The 13,878-nt window shown below is 31.6% G+C and overlaps 1 protein-coding gene across 1 annotated transcript in view; it reads right to left on the bottom strand.

Moving 5' to 3' along the window:
- CSMD3 (CUB and Sushi multiple domains 3) overlaps nt 1-13,878 on the bottom strand; it is a 1,015,135-nt gene that overhangs the window by 319,376 nt on the left and 681,881 nt on the right. The window contains 3 exon segments of the mRNA XM_032468125.1: nt 4,251-4,367; nt 8,068-8,256; nt 10,882-11,069. Coding sequence (XP_032324016.1) covers nt 4,251-4,367; nt 8,068-8,256; nt 10,882-11,069 — 494 coding nt within the window.

Below are 13,878 nucleotides of genomic sequence, written 5' to 3'. Positions count from 1 at the left end.
GAGTCTTGGAGTTCTTACTAAGTAAAAAAAAGTGATACAAAATGAGACCAAAACAAATAAACTGAAAACATAAGTAATAATGAGTTATTATTGCATAATGGGCCAGTGATTTTGATTTGAAAAAGATCTGAAATGTACAATGATAATCTCTTTCAAACTTTTTTTCAGAATGTAACAGTTTTTTTTCCCCCTCTCTCCACAATGAGCCCCTTTTAGGAGGGGTTCAGAAATTAAGTCAGTCTTTCAAATGTTCTTCAATGTAAATGTAGTAACTGACACTAGTTAGATGTGAATGAGAATGGAGTGTGGATGTGGCAAAGAGAAGATGCTTTGCCATCTAGAGTTACTGATATCTAAGTTACAAAATAACACACGAGTGAGAATTCAGATAAGTCAATTTGATTTCTGTCAGAGACTAAAACTAAGAAAAAACCGTCATATAATAGAAGAGCAGATGGATTAAAAAAAAAAGAAAAAATCCATTATGCATATTTTTAAGAAAAATGTGCTTGTTCTGATATGCACTGAATTAATATGTGGGAAAATTTAAAATTCTGTTGGATAGTGGTGCTAATAAGTCCACTGTCAAGTATTACATATATAGCCTTCTTGAGACTCATTTTCTCCATTGTAAAAAGGGTTGTCTTGAAGTTAAATGAGACAATATATGGGATGTCTTGACACAGTGCTTTGCACAGAGGAAGTGCTCACCAACTGTTACCTATTATTATTTTTTAATCCTTCAATGTTAAAGTTAACTGTTTTCATGTCATTCTGTCCTAGTCAGCTACTTTATAAAAGGAAGTATCTATTTATCAAATTATTATTTAAACAAAAAAATCTGTTTTTGCTACAGCAAAACCATGTAAGACCTTCTCCTAAAGGTGAATTAATCCAAGTAAGTATATCATACTAATAACTTACCATATTCTAAACATTATGGAATATAAAAATTTAGAAGAATGTAAATAACTCATGGTCCATCTGAGTGGAAAATATACATAAACCAAAAGTTCAAACTGTCTACTAAGTGCCATAAAAGTGATTCATACAGTCAACACAGAAGTGTAGAAATAGATGTAAATAGTTTGTTGGAGGGATCAGTAGAGGCTTCTGAAGGCAACGACCTTCAGAAGTGAGCATATGTTTGTGAAGAAGCAACACTGGGATAGATATTTCAGAAGAAGAGGCAGACAGGCAAAGACATACAATCTTAATAGGGCAATAGATGTTGAGTAATAGGGAGAAAAAGTCAGTGGTTTCAACGTCATGGTACCTTTTCATAAAAGTGATAATTCAGGAAGTCCTATTAAGGCAATTTATGTTATAGAACTATATGATAGACTTGGACTTAAAGTCAAGTATCATGCATATCGAAGTCTTAGTTATAGTCCTGACACTATGACCTTGAGGGTGTAATATTGATGTGTGTGTGTGTGTGTGTGTGTGTGTGTGTGTTTGTGTGTGTGTTTGTGTGTTTCTATAAATTTATGGACTATGCTTTATTTAAGGATGATCCCATCTCTAAGAGTCTTAGGTGGGTTTTTAATGTAGATTTTTTTTTCTCTCAAGATCTCTAGTAGAGTAAGCATTCTGATTTCTATAATACTTTTAAGGAAAATCTCGCACGATGTCATTGTAAACGAGGAGCAATGCAGGCTAAATGACACTGTAGTTAACTGAATTTGAAACTGTCAAACAATTGTATGTGTTCAAATACTCTGATTTGGTGTTAAATGGGGATGAGGTTAATGGTGGTGTGCTTGAGGTTTCTTATTTCTTAAATATTTGGACATGTAGATCTGTCCTATTTAAGATTTTTATAAACCCCTAAAGTCTTGATGATCATTTTTATTTAAGAAAATTTTGATTCAGTGTAAATATAAATGAAATATAAATAATTTCAAAATGATCTCACAGGAATTCTGGATCAAAACTAATATGATGAAATATAAAAGAAGTAAATATAATAGCCTGCATTGAAAATAGAAAAAAAATCAACTATAAAATTTAAGAATTAGTCTTAACTGTACTTTAAAGTTCTGCATACTTTTAAAAGATGATTTAGTTAATTATAAACTCATTCTAAATTAGTACTATGACGTGGCAGCAAGAAAAGCTAGTAAAAGCAAATATAGGATTCATTAATAGAAATAATTTGTGGAGTCAGACAACGCCATTCTGTGTTTCATCTGGAAAAACACACTTTTAGAAGGATGTTGATTTCATATCCCTGGATATCAATAAGGTGGAGCACATTCAAAGCAAGATGATTAGAATGGTGGTAACAATGAAAATACCTTATGATATAAACTGATTATACTTCAGTTTAAAACAAAAAAGAAAAAAGAATTAAAGGAACTGGGAGCGTTCAGTCTGGGAAGAAAAGGCTGGGATAAGGGTCTAGGCATAGCAGGTGTGAAAAACATGTTGATCACAGAATAGTGACTTGGTATATTGAGGAAATTTAGGTTACAGCAGCCATTATGTTTTTATTTGTTTGTTTTCCTAACTCCAGAAGGCTGAACAGGATAATAGTTGCAGAAAGATTATAAATTGGAACTGCACAAAAATTGAGCATTTTTTTCCCCAAGGAATACATATTAGTCATTAGGACAGCTCATAATGTTTCTAGAACACTGCAGAAAGGAACTGGTGTATTCAGTGAGAGTTTAGATTATACTACTTTGATAATTTCTCCCAACTTCAAGAGATTATCCTTCACATAACTTTGGCTACACTTTGGAGTAGCTGTACTTCCAACAAATTTTGTTGGCTTTTAAAAGAAAAGCATCTAACTCTGCATTTCTTGCCATGTAAATACAGATTTAATTAACACTTGCAACCTGTGAAGATGCAAAACCTTAAGTGTTAATTAAACCTCTGTTTACATAGCAAGCAGTATGTAGCCCTCCATTTTCTTGTACAATACAAGGAAGCTTATTTTAAACTCCACTAATCCACTGAACACTAGAATAATAGGATGCTTTGCTTAACTTCCAGCAAAGAACATTCTATTATGGAGAACAACAAAAATGACAGTTTACAAAGTCTTCCACCTTGTTACTGCTGTACAATTCCAGAATACTCATTTTAACATTTCTTTTCTCAATAACACTTAATTTCATTATAATGACAATTCTTACATAATCCTCACCCTCAATAAAAGAATGTTAACTTTAATAAAGACAAACTTCATTAGTGTTTTAAATATTCTATCAGAATTGCATACATAGCACACATAGTTAAATGAGTGTAAAAGCAATTGTGTGAAAAACACGATGAATTCAAATGTATTCAACACAGCTCTAATTTTTAAAATTGTAAAAACATCTCCTCATTGTTAGGATTTTTCTTTTCTTTTTGGACTTCTATAGTACAATCACTAAGTACAATATAATAGTAAAACCAATAAGAACAAAATAAACAATAGAGCCAAAAAGAAAAATTACTTCTCCAAAGCAGTTTTTAACATGAATAAGTGAGCTCTTTTTAAAAGACCGGCATGTAGAGATTTTCAGGTAAATAATTTCCATCCATTTCTGTTTGATATATTAGGATGCCCATTTTCCCACTGTCAAGTTATTGTTCTAACCACTTATATGGCTAATTTACTATTTTGGTTGTATTGAATGAATGAACCATATTTAGCACTAAAATGTCTTTCATTTACTTGTTCAAAGGACATTTGTTAACATTTACCATATGCACAGTGTGGTTTTACACTCCCATTCAATTATGCAAGATATAACTGCAGTTTGACAGAAAATTTGAGACAGATATTTCTAGAATGGTTATAAATTTATATAGGAAGTATAGTTGTAATAAATAATCACAAAGATTTTAAAAACAAGTATGTATAATGTCTGCTTTACCATTGGCTCTACACTTCAGAGTATCTTCCTATACCCTTCTGAACTTTTGAAATCAACCTCCTACACTATGCCAGAGACAAAAGCCATCCTGTTTGAGACTTTGTTGAATGAAAATTCCAAATAACTTAGTTTAATATATCAAAAGAAAATAAACATCTTATATTGCCATTCTGATAAAACATGGGTATATTACACCACCATGGAAAAGTAAATACAGTCCTTTGTCGCAGTTACTCAAATTGAATTTTATGTTAGCATATTTTAGTACTGATCTGTTTTGCTCATGCAAAATGACATTGTAAAGGACGATGAAATGAAAATAGACGCAATGAAAATTCAGAAGATAGCCCATTATCATTGCATGAGGCAAATTACCTTTTCCGTGGGTTACATCAACAGTCCATGTACAATTCAGAGAATTAGGATAAAATTCTGGGTAACCAGGTGATAAGATTGTTCCACTAGGCCCTCTAACATCTCCTCCACATAACGCTGAAAATACAAACAAGTACAGTCATATGATCAGTCATAGTAAGAGAGGCAGAGGCTGACCAAATCTCTTCTATCTTGAAATAGAATGAGTCTGATTATCTTTACTTAAGTTACTTCCTGGTGATAACAGAAGTGTGTAAAGAACTTTTCCAACATGAGGAAATTGTTTCATCCTTTGCAGTACTAGAGAAGAAAAAGGTATGTGATGGCCTCTGAGAATCAATGCTGGTCCCAAGAAAATGTAGCTCAACTTTCTTCCACATTTGAATTTGAAGTACATACTTATCTTATACATTTCTAATTATAAGCAACATTTGCATAAGTTGGTTGTAAATTAAACATGAGTTAGTAATTGTTTAGTAGTCCCTCTTTTACTAAGCTTTAAGAAAACAAATTGTTAATTCTACAAAATTATTCCTTTTAGACTCCTAAAGGAGTATGTGTCATTCTTCATAGAATTCCTTTTAAAACGTGAAGTAAACTGAAAATTTTGAAGGTTGCTTTTATGCTTCTGCATTTCTCTAGGAAATATCATGAACAAAAAGGAATTTCTGAGAAGATATTGATTTTTTAGTAAATAATTCAAGATAATAAAAGTAAATGAATGCTTATGAACTAAGGTCAAAGAAATTAAAATTTGATTCAATGTTCATTTATTCTAGAATAAAATCAGTTTAGAATGTCTTCCACCATCAGTGGTTATGGTATGCCAGATAATGTTATCAGTGTTAAAAAGCAAAGGAGAAAAAATACAGCCAAGTAAGAATGTATATTCTAGTGGAAGCAGAGAAATGCTGACTTCTTATTCTATTCCATTTGGAGATGCCAACTCTCTTCGTGAACGTGGGTAACACGGGCAAGGGCAGTAATAACTGTGAATGCAAGTATGGCTTTGTCTGCTCTGATCCTTGCTCAACTTCCCTGGGACACCAGAAAAGTGAGTTTCGACTTTGTTTTCTTCCATGATTTCTTCCAAGTAGCAACAATGAGAATGAAGAACTGAGGCAATTTGGCTGCTGTTCTATACTGGCCTAACTAGAAATAGTAAGTCTGCAGTTCCTAGAAGCATGTAAGCATGCAGGCTTAGCCCTACATAAATAATACACAATTAAAAACTACTCTTCCATTTGCCATTTCTTTTACTTCATCCAGGAGTAAAAGAAGGTCTTGACCAGTATCTCTCTTGGACTTGTCTTACAGGCCACCTTCCCAAGACCAAGATAAGCCAATATTTCCAATTCCATTAATTATCAAGACATTTATATTAATATTCATGGTTTGGTATTCTAGGCTCCTCTTCAGAGTCTTGTGCTTTCATGCTCAATTTAAGAGCTAGGTATACCATTTCCATTGTACCTGGCTAATAATAGTGGTGCTAAGTTGACCTGTTTTTATTTTCCTTGTAATTCATTCTGTTGCTTGACAGAGGACTGTCATTTTATCAGATTATTTTTAGGTATGACAATCTATTCCTAATACACTATATTTCATTTTGTTCTCCATTGTGAGAGTCAGACAACAACAACAACAACAATACAACATGATATGAATTTGTTGAGTGAAATATGATGAGTGAAAATTCTCTACTGGATTAAAAACTACAATCTCTATTTGAAAGGATTATGTTTCTTATACATATTTTGTTTATTCACTTTCCCTCCCTTTAGCTCCAGGAAGTTTAGATTAGTTGCCTCTGGGGAAAATGTTTAGACTGGAGGGAAGACCTAATCAAATCAGTTTACTAGGTTATATGTAGTTGAATTCAGTTAAAATGAATGAAAAATTAAGTAGCTGCTTTGTACATAATTCAGACATTCAAAAATGAATATAATTCAGCTCTTATTCAGTTACACAGAATGAAATAGGAATATGAAAGAGGAGGACAGATTAAAATGGAGGTTCAACATGACATGATTTGATCTTTCAAAAAAATAAAGATGACATAAGAATTCAGGAAGGAAAAAGAAATAGAAAGGATGGAGTCTACATGGTTAAAAATCACAAATTCAATGATTAATAATTTGGACGTTCATCCCTAGTGAACAGAAAGCCATTAAGCATTTTTGATGTGGGGTTTAACATGAAATAACCTTAGTGTGAAGGATGGAGGTTAGACTGAAGTAGTTGGAAACTGAATTTAAGGTTGACTGTAGTGGAACTGACAAGAGATAATGACAGCCTATGTTGCTCCCAGGAAAACTAGACATATTCACTTTTATTATTAATAATATTTAAGCGTGTTGTTATACTTGGGCATTATTTTTACCCTCCTGCTTCTTCCGATAACACTGCTGCCACTCATTCTTATCTTGGTGAATTTACTTGTGCCAACATGTGGCTTTACCAGGACCTGGCAAACATGGTACCTTTATACCACTATCGTTTGTCTCAACTATAGGGATAGATGGTCACAACTGACCTGAAGAAAGCCAACTATGATGGGCACTTCTTCTTTACTACAGTTACTGGTCTAGTTATGGATTGATCAGAGACCTTTTCCTGGGGTTTTTCTAACTGGAACAACGAGGAAGAACTCGCATTCTTCTCTGATTCTGGAAATATGGGACTATACATTAACATGTTCATGAGAATGTATTTTCCACCTCCAATCACCCATGTGGAAAAGCATGGCTGCAATTAAAGAGAATGATGTCAATGGATGGAGAAAAGCCTACATGGAAAATGGAGAGATTCTTAAAAAGGTTTGGATTCATGATTATAGTTAGCAATGAGAAATAGGCCACCTATCTCTTTTCTACGTTTGAAACTTTGAAAGACAGATTCTGCTTCCAATTTTAAAAACCAGTTAAAGTTGGGTTCCTGTCACTTATAATCATAAGAATGCTGACTATTATAAATGGTATTGTACCAAATACAGGGAAGATGTATTGATGATTTTTTTAAACCTTGTTTAAAAAAAATTGGCCTAAAGCTGTTACTAAAAATTGACAACACTGACAGTACTTGAAAACTTAATTATAAAATGACAAATGTGATCTTCTATTTTGAAAAATAATAAGAATATGAGTTAGGAATGGTGTTATAAATAAAAAATTAAAGCCCAGAACTAAATAATTAATATATTTACACTGTGTGTGCTTCTTGATAAAGCAAGTGTGCAAGCACTTCCCAATCTTAGGAAAGCAGCTTCTTCCACTGTAGTTTCATTTGTGTTTTCTGATTAATGAAGGATTGCTGTCTTATTCTCCACAGTAACAGAGAAGCAGGAAGGACACTGGTGTATTATTTTCTATAGCCAGGAACTTGCCACCCAGGGCACTCTGGTATATTGCCAAAGTGCTGTGTAGCTAGATAGAATTTGAACTGGTACATGTTGCCTTCTAGGCAGGAGGTAAATGTTCTAACTCTTCACTGCATTCATCTGACACTAATTTGACATTTTCAACACTATTTTGTCAAAAGTTCCAAGTATACAATAGGCACTTAAAATGGTTATATCAACACATTTTAAAAAATACATACAGCATCCTTAGGCATGAAGTAAATTTGGCTGATTATCAATGTTCATTCTTTTGAGTCTTTATTATGGTTTGATGGCATAAAATTGGCAAAATTCAAGATATTCTTTTAAACATATGTAATATTTATATTTCTGTTAAGCCTCACATTTTACAAAGACTATGGTGATTTCTTTTTGGTTTATAAATCAGCTTACTTTGCATGTTGAATGAATTCTTACCATCACAAGTTGGGAGTGAATGACTCCACCAGTGGTTTTTCTCACATAGAAGGGGCTCTTCATGGCTCAGCCTGTACCCTGGATCACAACTAAATGAAACAGTGGATCCGATAGAGAAATCATGACCATAGCGTCGACCATGTACAGGTATGCCAGGGTCCAAGCAAGAGTAGGTGTTCACTGTAACACCTGGAAAACAAAAGGAAAATGAAAAAGAGTAAGCCTGATGGGAATCAGATCACTGAAACTGATTCCCATTCCTTCAGACAATTGTGAATGGTAACTTTTTACAAATAAACGAATGTGCCCATAGCTTTATTTTGAAAACAATTTATTTAACAAATTTGCTTTGACATTCCTACCTACAAAGATTAAAAAAAAAATCAGGCCATTAATTACATAAGAACTTGATGAAAACATATAGTTATCTATCAAACTTTGTATTGTTATAAATTATATACACACACACACATATACAATAATAACCATAGTAGTACTTAGTTTAGCAGTAAAAAATATCTCGAGCTTATTATATTCTAAAATCTAAAATGTTTATAAAATTATCCTCATTTATTCATTAAAAAAATCTTATGGAATTACTTTTATCATTAAAACTCCATTTGATTGCTTAGGAGAATGATTCTGGAGCCCTTGTCCATAACCAATGTCATACATAATCTTATAATGTGTTTTCAAAATTGTAATCAATTCTAAAATTTGAAGTTTACCATTTTGATAGAAAATACATATAAAAGGAAGAGTAGAGGCATTTTGCAGTATATGAAACTATGAACACCAGCACCTTTCTAAGACAGTTTACCTGCTCTGGTGGCTGATTGTAAGAGTTTTCAATAGCTGTAGTATACTTTGGTGTCTCCTGATTATAATCCTCCTTGTGATTTATGATCTGAGACCATACCATGACAATGCTTTTCCCCTAATAAGACATGGTTTCCCAATCTTGGCACTGCCTACTTTTTGGACTGAATAATTCCTTATTACGGGACAGTCTTCAATCTCTTATCACTCTAGTCTGCCTTCAGCAAACATCTTGTCTAGTAGTGTTAGCCAGAATCCTCCCAACCCCTGATGTTTCCTCTCAGTAATTTTCCATCCACTGATCCCCACCCTGCTCCTTGACTATAAATCCTCACTTGTAGTCAGAGTTGAGCTCAATCTCTCTCCCCTATTACAAAACCCCATTGTAGTAAAGTCCACTTTACTGTCTTTTTAACAAATACCAGGAATGATTTCTTCTTTTACAAGAAGAATAAATTTGAGCTTTACTTCTTTTTGTTAATCTGATTTGTTTTTATAGGAAGATTGTAAAAGCTATCACTTATTGAGCATTTACTGCATGTTAGCCATTTTAATAGCACTTTGCATGCGTGGTTTAACTTAATCCTTAAAATAATCCTGTGTCTGCGAATATGATAACGATCACATACCTTGGTTGAATCGGGATTGAATGTGGTGTACTGGGCATAGCATAAAGTAATGGACTAAAAGAAAAGGTGTCTGCCCATTCTAGCATATTGATACAGATTGATTGCTGGTAAAAATTAATTTTGAAATAGATTTCAAAAAATGACTTGACTGTGACGCAGCTTTAACAAACACACTGTTAAACTAAAGTCCTTTAAATTAATTTGAATTACCAAATATATGTTAATCCTCTTGTTGCATTTTACAATAATGTTTCGGAAATATACTTCCATAGTTAATATAATTAAATAATATTGTGGATAAGATTAAAAAGTTTAAAAAAAATATGTTAATTATGGTTTAAAACCCCACGAGTCCATTGACCAGATTTATCGAAGAGAGACACTCAATATGGAATATACAGTTACAAATTTCAAAAGCTAAAATCTTTTCCTGGGGAGGGGGAAGGAAGCATAGGAGACATGAATATAAAAAGTGATATATCCATCTGCACCTGACATAAAGATATCTTGCAGTAACCTTAAATGTACTGTTAGATATATTCACCAAAACTGTTTTTCATGCAAAGATACATGACAATGTATTTCTAGATGAAAATATGTGTTTTTGTGAGTTTATATGTATGTACACAACCATATATCAAATACATTCCCACATGTATAAATATGTCAGATGTTTATAAATAAAACAGATTTGTTTCTATGTATGTATCAGTATCTAATTTTTTAAAATATCAGATATATTTTAGACTTTTTAAACAAAAATATAGTATTTTAAGTGAAATTATTCTAAGCTGATTCCAACCCTGTGAATTACAGCTTGTTTTAATACACAGCCTTTGGCAGGTTATATTAGCCATAGTTGAATATATGTGTGAGTATATAGTTTAGTTTTCATTGTTAATATAATTTTCAAAACTTCATACAAAATAACAGAATTGAATATTTTAAATAGAAATGTATGCAATGAGTGTGAGTAAAATATAAAAGAATGAATTTATGAAGTAAATGTTAAAAGAATTTGTCCATGTTCATATACATTTTAGACTGACATTTACTGCCTATTGTTGGTTTTTAAAACTGCATAAATAATTAGTATGTGAACTCATTTTTTAAGGTTTTTTTATTTGATACTTCTGACATTTCCTTAGTATTTCCTCTCATAATGATATTATATAAATACTGTCAGAAAAATCTATTGCAGAATTTACTAAAATACACACTTTGTAAACATTCTCATAGGTCAAGAAGAGCTTTGAGTTTTTTTTCTTTTTAAAATAAATCTCCTACTCTTCTTAATGATATAGTGGGAATATCAAAAGTATGGAAAACTGAATAAGGAAATCAAAAACATTCTGGCAATACTTACTTTCATAATGAATCTTGAAACCGTTATTAGAACGGCTATTGTCTGTTGTAAATAGAAGGTATATAAAATTACTGCTACTAAACAGAAACTGGGGTACTTGTGTACCATTGTAAGATCCAAGCAAGGGTGACAGAAGATTTGGCCCATCATGAACTTCCAGAACATCATAATTCAGTTCAGTTTGGAATCTAAGATTAAGAGACATATGTGAAAATATATTTATTAGAATAACACTGTAAAGAAAAATAACACTTAAGATTGTTTAAATTACTATTTATCATTTTTACCATTTTTATACATAATTTGTTTACATTATGTAATATCTTATATATTATTTAAGATTTCATCATTTGAGACTACCAAAGTTATAAGCTCCTATTTTCATGGACAATTTTCATTTTAAAAGTATGTATATATATTTATTGTTCAAAATAAGATTTCTTTCAAATATTACAGATTATCTTCAGTAAATACATGACCTTTTTATCAAACAAGCATATTTTTGTAGTCATCTTTCTTTTGGTTTCCTTATTTCTATGGAAAACCATGTGATTTATATTTATCTTCAATCAGATCATCAGAATCTCATTTTAATTACATATATATTTCAAATCTGACCTCTGTTTCATATAGTGGCTTGCTTTTTTTTTTTTTTTTTTGATAAACGTCTTTGGCCATTATATTCTTTACATAGTTTTTATTTCAAAATAGCAGTTCTAATTATAAGTAAGTAATGATAATAATAATGATATAGTTGATGTTTACAAAATGCCTGAAGTTCTGCTAAATATATTATCTATGTTAGCTTATCTAACTAACCCTAATGATTTTCTATTATTATACTCACTTTGCAGGCAAGAAAACTGAGGCCTGAACAATTTAAATAGTATTATCGTCTCTTAAATGACAGAGCCAGGCCTCAAACTCAAGTTTCTCTGTCCCTAAACACTGTGCTATGCTGGTTGGTTTTATTTTTAGATTTTTGACTGTTTCTGCTACTGTTTTCAATTTTTTAAAAAGATATAATTATTTTATAAACTGCAGTAACTGCAGTTAACACAGCTACTTTTAACATACATAACATATTATTAATAAAATATAATTTTGTATTCCTTCCTTGCACTTAAAAATTATACCACATTCTGAATCTGGATCAGAAAGCTTAGTAGTGGAAAAAGACTTTATGTGGAATCATGAAAACTTGAACATCTTACTCTCTTACCATGATAATCCTACAGCCCAGGACAGTCTTTTCCTGACTTCATCAAGGGTTTCCTGTACTACCTTTCAGTTTTCAGCTGAAATTTGTCCACAGGAAGCCTTTCCCTGACCTTATAGTGTAGGTTAGTTGGTCTCCTATACTGCCATAAATTAGTGTGCCTTTTATGACACTAGTCACAGTTGTTTGCTTGTTTGACAGCTGTCTCATTTAAGGGTCTGTAAGCTCCATGAGATCAGACAGTATCTGGTTTTGCTAATGCTCTGCATATAGCAGACACTCAGTGAATATTTAGTAGATAAATGAAAGAATGAATATATTTTAAAGGCAAAAGTATCTTTTCTCTAGGTCTATTACCAACTTTACAAAAAAAGTACTCAATATACTTGGCTACTTCAGTATTAACCATGCATTTTCACCCTTTTAAAATGTATCTTTAAGCACATTTTTGGCAACTAGTTATATTCAGTACACTTTTAAAAATAATTTTCAGTTGAAATGTCCACTAATTTTTCATAGAATCACCTTAACTATGATACCTACCAGTCTTTTCTAGTATTATAAATTTAAACTACATTATTCCTCAAAATAAATAAACAAAACTTAAAACTTGGTTAAAACAAATTGAAAGAAACATTTAAAAATTAAAAACTTAATTTCATTATAAAATCTCCAATATGGCTATAAACATTACATGTAAGTGGTCAAAATAAAGTGTATAATTTAACGATATTTAAGTACAACTGAAATCATTTTAACAGTGTACCACTGTTACATCCTATTAAGCAATACACTTAATAAAATGAATGGATTTCATAAGTTTATCTTACTTTTTATTTTGCAACCTGGAATACATTGCATTTGTCTCAAAATAACTTTTCCAGTTAGAGTAGGAAATGTATAGGAACACACTATGTCTTTGAATGAATGATCAGGCAGTTGTGTACTGTGAATCATTATTTGGTTGTTTTGTAGTCAGGCTACTGTAGTATTGAAATTGGAGTTTCACTTTGATAGCTAGTCAGTTGATAGCAACCAAATTAAAATGCACAGAAGAGTCAGGGATTACTTTGAATTGAAACATAAAGCGACAATTCTTAATAGAACAGCAATATTAAATGGTGATACAGAGAACATTGTTCAGTAGGAGTGAATCTTTAAAAAGAAAATCATCACAGATTTGCCCTAAGGAGCCATAAAAATACATTATAATAAAATGGGAAATAGGACAGAGTTATACAATAATTTAAATTTCTTTCATTTTGTATTTTAAGATGCTTGTATAAGTTTCTCATGAATTGCCTTGCTCTAGTATTCATTTGTTTATGACATTAAATTTATTGTTTATTATAAATGAATGTTAAAGAGTCAATAAATAATACTAAAAATGAAACTGAATCTAATCTTACTCAATTTTTGCTGTCTTTTACATTATTGGTGTAATCTAAAACCATTCTGACCAAACTGAATTAGTCCTCATTGAAAAAGTTGCTCTCAGGAAGACTGACATTGATAGCTTGTGGTCAAGGAGCTAAGGACAGGAAAGAGAAAAAAAAAGACAGGTTTAGGATTCCTAACAGTAAAATGAATTCAGTTGGGAGCTGCCAAATTTAGGAACTATGGGAAGAAATAAAAAAAAAATTTCTCTGCAAATCTGAGAATAAGACTTAACTGTTTAGTTATGTCAAGAAGAGATGAACAGTTTAAAAAAACACATATATTCATTGTTGTTGTTATTATGTTTTGCACTTGATAGGAAATTATAATTTTTAAGATTT

The sequence above is a fragment of the Camelus ferus genome, chromosome 25 (genome assembly GCF_009834535.1).
Source record: "Camelus ferus isolate YT-003-E chromosome 25, BCGSAC_Cfer_1.0, whole genome shotgun sequence".
Classification (NCBI taxonomy): Eukaryota; Metazoa; Chordata; class Mammalia; order Artiodactyla; family Camelidae; genus Camelus; species Camelus ferus.
This window is presented reverse-complemented; position numbering and strand designations above follow the sequence as displayed.